This window comes from Synchiropus splendidus, chromosome 14 (assembly GCF_027744825.2).
Source record: "Synchiropus splendidus isolate RoL2022-P1 chromosome 14, RoL_Sspl_1.0, whole genome shotgun sequence".
Lineage (NCBI taxonomy): Eukaryota > Metazoa > Chordata > Actinopteri > Syngnathiformes > Callionymidae > Synchiropus > Synchiropus splendidus.
Genome location: NC_071347.1, coordinates 2,932,122 through 2,944,264, shown reverse-complemented (window position 1 = coordinate 2,944,264; position 12,143 = coordinate 2,932,122). Strand labels below are relative to the sequence as shown.

General features: G+C 40.6%; 1 protein-coding gene across 1 annotated transcript in view; it reads left to right on the top strand.

Moving 5' to 3' along the window:
- The window catches only part of LOC128770767 (copine-8-like), an 87,006-nt gene that overhangs the window by 63,011 nt on the left and 11,852 nt on the right, over positions 1 to 12,143 (top strand). The window contains exons 12-15 of the mRNA XM_053885613.1: positions 4,423 to 4,479; positions 5,830 to 5,891; positions 6,152 to 6,198; positions 11,787 to 11,968. Of these exons, the coding sequence (XP_053741588.1) occupies positions 4,423 to 4,479; positions 5,830 to 5,891; positions 6,152 to 6,198; positions 11,787 to 11,968 (348 nt within the window). The remainder of the gene's footprint in view (positions 1 to 4,422; positions 4,480 to 5,829; positions 5,892 to 6,151; positions 6,199 to 11,786; positions 11,969 to 12,143) is intronic.

Genomic DNA, 12,143 nt, shown 5'->3' with positions numbered 1-12,143 from the left:
GTGGTTTAAAAGTTGTCATAAAACTAATTGCAGAACCAAACAAACAACAACTCCAAAATGTGAAAAGACAAAAATAATTGCAGTTGCAAATTACTTGCTGCAAGTTGCAAAAATGAACTGCACAGCACGCCATACACTGTAGGACAGTGAACCGCAGCTACTTCTACCGTCTCATGATTGTGTCAACTGTAATTCCCACCAGAATCTAATCCAATCTAAAATCTAATAAGATAAATGGTTTGGCTTTAGCCCCCATGCTTAACCCCAACTAAGATGAACAGAGTTGCCCTGCAATATCTGGTTGGAAGGAATAGAGATGATTAGAATTTTCTGTTTTCATTGTGCTAAAATGCAATACAACTGGACTTCTGCTATCAGCCAACGTGCATCCTGTTACTATGTGTCTCCTTGGAAACTGGCAGAAGAGTCAATGACTCAAATGATGTAGATGAAATCATGAATCATTAAAGCCACTTTCCTTCCTTTATTGTTGTGGAGGGCTACGGTCAGACATTGTCACATTCACGACTGGACACGGTTAACCTGCAACCAATTTGGCTTCATTCTACATATCTTGATGCATACCTGGAACCAAATGAGAAATTCCCTATAATAACCATATTTTTTATGGTTATATGTTTCATATTGAGCAGTCATGAATCGCTGAGTCTGGCTGTCTTGCTATTACTATAACAAACCTCTGTACCACAGCACACTATTGTGCCGTGAGAGACTGCCAGGTGAGCCGTGGAAAATCATCCAGTTTCATCTCAATTGTCTGAAGATAGAGGCGGGTGATATGATGGCATTAAATCATGAACAATTAGAACATATTGACTATCTGCCAACGTGAGGAGATTACATGGATTCGGTCACATTCTTTCGATACACTATTGATCTATGCTGATGCGGTGATTCGGCCATCGGGCGCAGCAACGCTACGAAGTGCTCTTCTTCCCACTCACTCACAGCGAAGAAGCCGCGGTCAAACTGGTTGTTTTCACACCTGATGCGCCTCTAACTTGACCGTACATCATCACAACAGAACGATGGAGTGTTCCTTGTCTGGCCTGCGACGCCAAAAACCATCTGCACCGCACAGCTAACAGAGCTAATGGCTAACATGACGTCTCACTTCAAAACTTTATTCACACTAGTAGACTGTCAAACCTTCAAAGCTTTGCGGTTTAAAAGTTGTCATAAAACTAATTGCAGAACCAAACAAATGTGCTCCAAAATGTGAAGAGACAAAAAATAATTGTAGTTATGAAGGAAGCTAGGCAAAGAATGTAAAAGATTTGTCTGGAAATTGCCCAAACTACAATAATAAAGTTCTGACTGGAAACTTACTTAATCTCAAAAAGTGATAAAATTGAATTGACAGTTGAATCAGTCAATTAAAATATATGAATTGATATTTCAGACTTATTGCCCACCTCTTGCTGGAGACATTTTAAAACAGATACATTTTCTGCATTTTGCTTCTGCAAATAGCGTGCCGAAATAGCCACGTGTTGGTAGCTAAATATTTTCACAAATTAAAAGGGAGTTTCTTCAGCACTCCACTGAGCACACTTGCTTTAGCTGAGGTTCCTCTGGTGGTGGGCCTCAGGATTTTTTTCAATGAACCAAGCGTATCGTGGCTTAAAAAAGGTTGGTTGAGACAATCTAACTCTCTGCGAGCCACTTGAACCACGCGACCACTGGGGTGCTTTATGGCAGCACTGGCACACAGCTCACATTCAGCATGGTCCAGGTGAGTGTTCAAACTGAGTTCTAGAATAGGAACCAGACCCCAAGTAAACAAGATCCATATTGCATTACACTTTTCTACCAGCAGTGGCAACAAAAACTACTTTAAGCAGCTCTAACTTAGACTGACATTGACATTGTTAGTCTTCTTGTATTTGTCGAATGAAGCTGACCATTGCCATTAGAACCATTGACTAGTGCCATGTGACCATGGCTGTAACAGTGTAATTAACTTCAATGTAGAGAAGGGTACTACTCCGCTAATGCTTCAGGTTTTAAAGCAGAATGTTCACAACTTCATGGGACTGGTTTAGAGTACTTCCAGCGGAGCCTCTTTGTGCTTTCCCAATGTTTTGTGTATACTCAGGTGACTCTGGTGAGCAATCCTGCAGTTACATTGATGCCATTTCAGACCATTTCTTAAACCTAGTGTGAATGGGTCATAGACAGCATCGAAATTCTGGTCTTCATTGACTTTTTTTTTACTGATTCATTTTTTAGGCAATACAGTATCTTTTAAAAAGACAATATGTGTGACATCTACATGCGCAGACTGGTCCTCATGCAGTGTCTGTAATTTGTAGATTAGAAATGGCTTGCACCATTTCACATTGGTAATTTGTGGGATGTTTTTTTTATCCTCAGTGAACTCATCCATAATTAAATGGCTGCTGCGGGTCAGATTCTTGTGCACTTGCATGTGCGTCGTAGATCCTTGTTTTTCTGAACTTTAAAAACTCACAAATATCCCTGGGATCTGCAACTTGAAAGAACCGTTTCTCGTCAAGATTTACCAGTATCAGGAAAATCCTTAGTAAGTCTTTAAACCACAGTGTATCACCGTGGATTATTGTAGAAGATCTGGCGATTGTGAGGTAAATACAAAATTAGAAAATCTAGTTTAAAATCCATTTGTGTGTACGTACAAAGTTTTATTTTCCAATTTCTTGATGTTAATTAACAGGCAAAGCAAATCTTATTTTCGTGCTTTACTGCAAATGCAGCATATTTGTTGTTTTATCACTCAAAATATCAGGCTCACGAATCATACGTTGAGACATGATTCTTATTAATGTCAAAAAGAATCATTCATTTGAAGAAAGTAGAGTGGTATGAGGGTTTCCACCGAGCAGTCTGGTCCGGTTCGTCTTGGGTAGCCACCCATACATGGTCACCATCCATTGCCAAAATAACCAATCCAACCATCCTCCTCGAGGGTGTCGATTTGGATACCAATACCTGTGACACCACTGACTTGAACGGGAGAGAGCAAACAAAATCAAGTTGAGTTGTGACACTAGCCGTTGGTCTCAGTGAGCATGACTGAAAACAACAAAAACACAACCATGGAAGACCCTGGGCAAATGACACATATCCTTTTACTTGAGATGTGTGTGTGGATGGAAAGTTTCAGCTTCTCAAATAGACCTGGTGTCATCAGATAAGACAAATGTAGGTTACTGAAACAACAGAATTGTCACCTCTGTTGATCAGAATGTGTCATGACAGAGAGCACAAAGGACATTTTCTATTGTTTTGAAGTATAATTTGTCTTGTACTTCATTGCATTGTAATTGTTTGTTCGCCACAACCTGAGCAGGTATGCTAGTAACGCCACTGCAGACACTGTTGTTGAAACAATGAAGCAGCGGCTTATATTCTGGAAAATGAAGCTGCTTTATGTCCTCACGTCACTGCCTATGTGCCTGTCCCCCAAAAGGGTAGGACACTTGGTGGTGACCGGAGACAGAGGAGAAAGGGACCTGTTTAATCGACTACCCAAGATGAACCTACCTAGGACACACAACATTAACATCCCAGTTTTCACCAGAGTTTATGCTCTTATGTTGACCGTTGAATGAGGGAACACAAGTAAAAGTGTGGAAACCTCTAGAAACTCAGTGAATCACAGGGCACCTCAGGGGGTCAGGTCCACTGTCCCACTGTCCACAATACATCACCAAATAATGGAAAAGGAAAGATATAAAATGCCTTATTTTACAGATTAAAATTATCAATAATCGCGTAGGACAAACATCATCTTATTGATATTTTTTCTTGCTCTCCACTGCCTTCATGATCAGATTTTATATAATAATGTATAATAAGGACACTTTGGAGATGATGCTAAAATGAGAGATTGCAAATTATCTGTGGGGGAAAATCTGAGATTGAAAGGGTAGAAAGTTGGCACCTTCTGTTGGTATATTTTTACTGCAGTTTGTTTATGTGATTTATCTGTATCTGCACAGCCATCTGTTCTCTCCGTAGTCTTAACAATAAATATCCATAGTGGTCTAATGTGTTATGTGTGTCCTCCAACGCACATCTTGTTTAGAAAAAAAGCTACTGCAGAAATGTGTTGCTTGTGTCAATCTGCTCTTCAAATCATCAGGTCCTCTCTGTGCGCAGTTCTGTGAGCAGGCTGCTCATTATTTTCCTGTTTGCACATTTTTACAAACACAAACCTTCAGTAGATCAGGAACAATGTGTTGCTGTACACCTACGATATACTGAGCTGATGAGTTTTTGTTAATTTTTAAAATTCATGCAGGAAAGCAGAGGTTATCCTGCTGACCAGAAGTTACACTTTCACATGTTTTGTACTGTGACTGCAAAGTTTATGGTGCAAAGAAAATATTTGGAGTAACTGAAATGTTTACTTCCAAGGTGCTCAATCCGAAGAAAAAAGGAAAGAAGAAAAAGAAATATCACAACTCAGGAACAGTAAGTTGTTTTTGCCTCCCATGTCTGTCTGTTTCACCAATATTCACTGAGACACTAAATTCAAGTCTTACTGCCAAACATCAAAGGCAGGTGACTCAGAAACGTGTGGAAACACTAGCTAGATAATGAGACATCAAGATGTTGGGTGCGGTGAATGTTAGCTCGTTCACCCATTTGTCACACACATGTGCACTAATAAGACTTGTTGCACACTTTTAGAGCATCCACTTATTCTGTATTACAACAGGTAATACAGTATTCAGTTGAACTCTCTGATGAAGTTCTTATTTAAAGACGAAAACACACCCACCATGTCACAAATGGAGCAGACAGTTAAGTCAAGAACAGAAGCAGAGACTCAGGAGGAGAAAAGCATGAAAAATATTCATTAACTAGACTCAAAGTTCAGCAGTCATTAATACGCCTCCATAGAATTCAGTCACTGGAAGTGCCAAACTCAAATATGAGATGTATGCAGAGAAGGATAATTAATCGCCAAGACCAAGAAGTGAAATGTAAAAGACGCTAATAGTCACAGTTGATGGCATTCACAATTTATAAGCTGATCGTGCCGGACAGGTGATGGCGTTCAAGTCTTTATTGTTTTTCATATACTTCCACAGAAGATATGAATGAAAGATGTGAATCTGCCTCTCAGATCCACTGTGTTGACAGACCACTAACTTTAGACCCATCCCCAGCAAAGGAAGCCACTGGAGTTAAACTGAAGCTGGAGTTATGTCATGACTGTTAGAACAGGATGGGGATTATTAGTCCATGCCAGTGAGGAGCAATTCACAGTTATCTGGAGGGCAGAACACATGGCCAAAACTTCATGGCACTTCTGTACCTGGCAGGGTAATCAAGAGCAGACCTGGGCATTTTGTTCCAACCAGTGAAACAAGCAACACCAGGCAATCTGCTGATTACAGTCTCAAGACACCTGACTGGTGACAAGATGTTCTCTTGACTGGTTTGAACAAAAATCTGCGCCCACTGTGGCCCTTTGGCGAACTCATTTCCCACCCCTGATCAAGACAGTGCTTGACCCAGAGCATTTCTGCTGTTGAAGGCAACCTTGGAAAATCGCCTCATGTATTTTGCACAGGTCTGGAGCCATTTCAAAAGCTCATAACTCTTGCTTTTCTTGGATGATATTATAATAAACTAGCTTATTATGCTGTGCACCATCCAGCTCACTGCCGTGTTGTGACTTCTTTCTCATAATACCAGGGCTGCTGTGCTTCACTGAAACATCTGGTCGAACATGTTTGTTCAATTAGTACTTCGATTAATACTTGATGCTAAGTAATTTTCTTTGAAATGCTTTTCTGTTTTTGTGTTCCGCAGGTCACCTTGTTGTCCTGTTTGGTGGACACGGAGCTTTCTTTTCTGGATTACATCCGAGGCGGGTATGTTCTGCTTCGGTTGGTGGAAAACTTCACACGTATTGTCACCGTCCTGACTGAACTCACTAGTAGTAGTGTAGTGACGACTGTGCGTGGCTCTCTGCTCCATCATTATCTCCATGCTCTCATATTAAGAGTGACAGCTGCCGATAACCAGCATCTTAATTGCCCGCTTTGGTGTGCTTTGAAACACGGCGTGCTATAATCGAGCATGATTGATGAAGCTACGAAACACCCTCTACAAGATCTATTTGCTCTTGCAGGACCCAGATTAATTTCACGGTGGCGATCGATTTCACGGCATCAAACGGTGAGTGTTTTGAGCTTGACTCTATCAGTGCAGACCCTGGAGTCTATCTTGGTGATATGAGTTCCAACTTTAACCCTCTTAAGTCAGGCTCCACTTGTCGTTTAACTACTTATTCACACACCCTCTTGATTCTCTTTGTGCCAAAATGGAGCAGAAGTGATGACTTTGATTTCCAATCTACAAAACCCGCCTGTCATGTGGAGCTCAGTGTGTGCAAAAACGTACAGTGCAGAGGTGGCAGTCATGGATTGGCATCCATGCGTGCGTTTGTTTATCAATATGTGACCTGTGACAGGTGGGCAACTGGTTCGGTGTGTCCTCCAACTGGCTGGGATGGACTCCAGCCCAACCCCCCTCCAAATCCCACCCCACTTTATTACATCTAAAAGGGGCTCTATCCTTCAGTCAGGGGCATGTAGAATTCTATTGGACAGTAGTGGAGCATTGAAGTGAACGCCATCACTGTACTGAAGCAATGTATGCAGTTCTGTGGACAAGTGTGTGATCTGTTCCTCATTTACATATTGGTTACACTTTTAAATAATTCAGGTCATCAAGCACACAGATAACTGGAAAAATCAAGGTTGTTGATATTGAGGGAAAACAAACATGGATAGACCTGAGTGTAAAAGGGGCCCGTAAACTTCGTCAGCAAAATTGGAGGGTTTTAAAAACTGCCTTTTTAAGGTCTTGCTCCACTTCTCACACTCCGACTTGGCCTTTGACTTTGGTGATGTTGTCTCTCTATTTTTCTCCAGTCATATGCAGGCGGACCAGCTGGTGTGTTTTGGATCAAAATATTTGGTAGAAAGCAGAATTCAAAGTTCCATTTATCGCTTAAAGTCGACCATATTGTACTGCTGGTACGATGAAGTGCAGTGTTCCTTTTTCCCCAGACTTTTCAAAAAGTTTTTGTTTTTGCCACAAATGATGGTGTTAATGTTCTTTTTGCCTTGTCTCTGATGGTAGAGATGCAGTCCTGAACACTGACTCTACCTGAGCAATTGAGACCTGCGCTACATTGAATGTTATTGCGGAGTTTTCTGTGAGCTCCTGGGAAGGTTCACCACCATGCTACTCTTGGATAATGGCCTTCACTGTGGGTGACTGGAGTCCCAAAGCATCTCCAGACTCATATACCTATATCCCAACTACTTTCTTACCTCATTTGTTCCTGAATTTCTTTGCACCTTGCTGTGTCCAGCATTTGGATCTACTGGTCATCTCTTTGTCAGGCAACTCTTAGTGGTACTTGAGCATCACAGATGTGCTCGACAGGAGTACTGGGGACTTGAGCAAACAAACTCTTCCACAAAAATGCGATATTTTTGTTGTTTTTCAAACAGCAGTGGAAGAGTTTGTTGTACTTAGATGAGTTGCAGGTCGACTTTTCTGTGCTGTTCTGTCCATGATTCAGCAACTACTGTTGCTATTGTGACCACTACGTCTGCCATGACTACCATTCGACAACTTCTATAACTTCCTTGCCCTCAGTTTGCTCCATTGCTGCTCCAAAAAAACAAAAAGCATGATTATATGAATCACTGAGATCTCATCATCTTAGACCTGAACTCAGCCTTCTATTCATCTTGTTTTTATTCTCAATTAGAGGACTGAACGGATGCATGGGATGCTTGAATGACTTTATTAAATTTAAAAGGAGCCCTGGAGGCTCTCCACTCGCTTTTTAAGTCAGAAGTGATTGATGCTTTAATTTTGGCAACAGAAGATTCAGCAATATCACTAACCCAGTTATGGAAACCTTATTGTTCAGAAGGAAATTGTGTCTTTGGGTGTCTGCAAATTACTTTCATATTTCTTTGTTTGGGGGTTGCGCTTATATAATAGGGAGATTACAGCACCTCATTATCGCTCGCTTCAGTTTTGTTGTTCCCTAATCTCATTGAAGGCAAATCAGCGTCTTATGCTTAGAAGAATTCGCTCTCCCTGTCCTGCGTGTTTCAAGCACACATATAACATCAAGTACCGCAAGATGTGGGATTACGCAGTGTCACTCACACAAACATAATACTTACTGTGGCTGACTTGCCTTTAAACTATGTGTTCTCTCCTCTTAGTCAATAGTAAAAAGAGTGGCATACGGTACATGCAGATTTATGTCATGCACAAGCTAAGTAATACATTGACTTTCAATTGATAGAAATGTTTTGTTTTTTTTGCTATTGTTCTTGACACCTTTGATGATGAAATTGAATACATTGTATGTGAAGACATCTGCAGACGGTGTGGTTGCAAAAACAAAGAAATGTGTATTTATACTGATGCCCTGTGGATCTTATTGTGAAACTTAGATGTTTGTATGAAATTCCTTCACATAAATAACGGAACAGACAGTACCAATGTAACCCCCCTCATGTTTGAACCAAATGTGCACGAGCGTCCCGAAGTGATGAGACACATATAAACAACACAAGAGTGAAAGAGGGTGACATTTTTTAGTCAATCTCAAGTTGCTTCAGAGTTTCACTGATTTCTGTCCGAACACCTTTGATGCTCCTTGGCCACCTTGTTGGCCACGACGTGTGTCCCAGCTGCAGTGCCACGGTCTAAGCAGGACCATCTGGGAACTCCTTGAATTTTGACTTGTAAACCAAAGCAATGAGGTGCTGTTTTCACCTGTTGAGTTGATTAAACAACAGCTTGACAAGAGCAGCTTGGGCACAAAACGCTGGTTTCACATTTTCTCATTATGTTCTGAGTGACCCATGTGTCGCTTCCAATCGAGACAAAACTTACTGCTTCAATAAAATTAGCTTTAAGCCGTGGGTATTGTGTATTGTAACCCCTGAGTATCTTCATCTACAGTCTAAATTAGTTGGTGATAAACTGGAGCAGAACTGCTGCAGAATACTTTACCTTCTTTTGAATAAATTCCATTCGCATTTAGCCATGAGAAAACCAGTGAATTGAGGGCATTTGGCGATACCTATAGCAAGTCCTCTCAAGGTTGTGAGAGACTGCTCAGCCCATTTCAGTACGTCACAGTGTCAAGTGTGGAACAACGCTTCCGCATGTACCCAAAAATATATTCAGGTTTGTTCATTCTTGCTGGGCTCAACAACAAGGGTTTGCCATAGTTTTATCAATCTCTGCATCACAATTAGAGTCTGATATCGGTGTTTGTGAAATGCAACGACAACACAACAGATGTTATTTTTAACCCCTCTCTTAATTAAGACAGCAGTATTTTAGCTTTGGGTTATTTATGTCATAAGAATGTCTGAGTTAAAGTCACTTTTCTTTTGAATCTTTTCATGCAACTATGTGACAACAAAGGAATGTGGGACACTCTGTGTGCCTTTTATACTATTTTTATCGACTCCTCTTTTAGAGATGCATCTTAAAATACATGACTTGGGAATGTATCTCACTTTAAACTGTCCAAATGAACTCATTGTAATTTCTATGTATGTGTGACCCAGTTCACCAGTGAGTTGCAAACCTTCACAATCAGGTCGTCCGTCGCTCAGTCAGCAGCCGAGCGACCAGTGGGGTCATTTGTGGTGACCTCGGGGAACTCTTAGTTTCACAATGATCCCAAAGTCAAAATGCTTCGACAGGTCTGAGATATCAGCAAGAACATCTTCACAATAATTACACACCATGTCTTTGTGTGATTTATTTAGTTTTATTTGGCTTCATGTGGGTCTTAAGAAGCCCTTCATTTCAAAGAGAAATATCAAATAACTATATAATCAGTCTCTACAGGATTTTGCAGACTTCTTCATTGACTGTTGCGGCCAAAAATGCTTGATTTTTTTTCATTTGTGGTGAAAGTTGCGATCATTTACGATCGTGGAACAACACAACCACAAATAAGAACCTTTTGTATTTCCACCAAATATGCTTTTTTGCAAAAAGTGCAAAGAACCTACACACAAATGAAATAAATGCATGTACATTGGATAAAACATTTATGCATTTAAATGAAAAAAATAGGCGTGGGATTCGATTAAAAATATTAATCTAGTTAATTAGGGTATTTGTGATAAATTCATCTCAATTAATTGCAGTTTAATGGTATAAGAATATTTGCCACAAGAAGCCACATTTTTCAATTTGAATGAATTTGGTATGTTACTGAATCAAATGATATATGCATACATTTATTTTTTTATGCATACATACGTTTAATATTGTTTATTTTGCATCAGTTTGACAATAGCACAATAAATCACAATGGTGGCTATATTCAAGTTTTTATATCACCTTATTTAAACTAAAGCTCTTTTCATGTCTTGAAAATATTTGTATAAGAATGTAAGTTTTATATGAATTTTAAATAAATTCAGAGTAGTGGAAACCCTGGCCATTGTGTAGTGAAAAACCTCCCTGAACAAAAGCAAACAGATGCTTTTGTTTGCTTGTGTTCATGGATTCCTCCATGTTTGTTGTTGTTGTTATCATCCAAGCTGCGACTCGTATTGTGCATCAGTGGGATCAGTGGACCAGGAACTGCTGCACTTACAAAGGTTCTATTCAATTATGTTAAATTAAATTATTTTGTTGTAATTAATTAATCATAATTAACTAGAAAAAAAATACATAAATAAAAAACAAAATCTGGGCTGAGCGCTCGTTCTTTTGTGAGGAACTCCTCACAAGGGTGGAGACTGTCAGAGGTGTGGAAGAAGTTGAAGTTGAATCCGGGACATCAAGGGGGGAATGTTACTTCGGATGTGTTGCACACTGTCAAGAATGTCAGAAATAATGTAGACAGGGATGGAGCTGGTGGTCAGCCATATTTGTTTACGTCCTCCCCATACAGTGTTGAGGTGACAGCATGCTGCACTAGTGACTGTCTATTATACTTTGAAATAATCATGGTTTTAACATTTATTAATCAATTTAGAATGGTTCATGTCTGAATCGTGAACCTTGGTGAGAAGTTTGGGGGCGAATGTAATATTTGGTGTTGCATATATGCCTTCATCTCAGCAAGCTGGGAGTGACTCTGATAACATACATGCGGCGTAGAGGGGTGGGCAAAAGGAGACTCAAGCGATTGGTGGAATATGCGTTAAAGTCGCAGTGATTGGACAATTGCAACAGCAGTGGGATTGGCTGAAATTGCGTTAATAGTTGTGATCGCAACATCGGCATCTCTTGGAAGGACTGACTCATCCCAGATCTGGAGGTCATTTTGACTGTGAGAACACTGGTCCATCAGTGGGGTGTGAGCAGATTCACCGTAGCTCTGGATGTGTGCCAACTTAAAGCCACGCTACTGAGGTTTGCATAGACGGCTGAAACGTGTGTTTTCACTTAATAAAGCAACCTTTTTTCAGCTTGTGCAATGACACGTGTTTTGGCATATCTGCCCATAATTGCTCACTTGTACTTTATTTGAAAAAGTGCAGCCATTCCTACTCCCTGCAAGGCTCTGAGGAGCTGGGGAGATTATTCTGCCTCGCGGAAATGTTTGCGCTGCTAAACCCCTCTTTGCATTGTAACCTCTTCCCGCCCACCTCCCCTCCATTTTTATTTAATATGACTCACAGCCCAGGGGGAGCTTGAATAATTACAGTTTGATGCTGATGTGTGTTTTATTGTTTTTTGGGTCCCAGGCAACCCCTCCCAGCCCACCTCATTGCATTACATGAGTCCATACCAGCTGAATGACTATGCCATGGCGCTGAGGGCCGTCGGTGAGATCATCCAGGACTACGACAGTGATAAGATGTTTCCCGCGCTGGGCTTTGGCGCCAAACTTCCCCCCGATGGACGTGTCTCTCATGAGTTCGCCTTGGTGAGAAGATCCTTTTTTTCAGTCTATATTCATTGATGTATTGCAGCATCGTCACTTCAATGGTAAACCTGAGCGTGTGGTATTTAAATCTGAAATACATTTAAGTGCAAAAACATGTAGAGTCGTCAGCCATAAAAGTCAGACTGATGTTGAGAATAGAATCGTGCTCCACTTC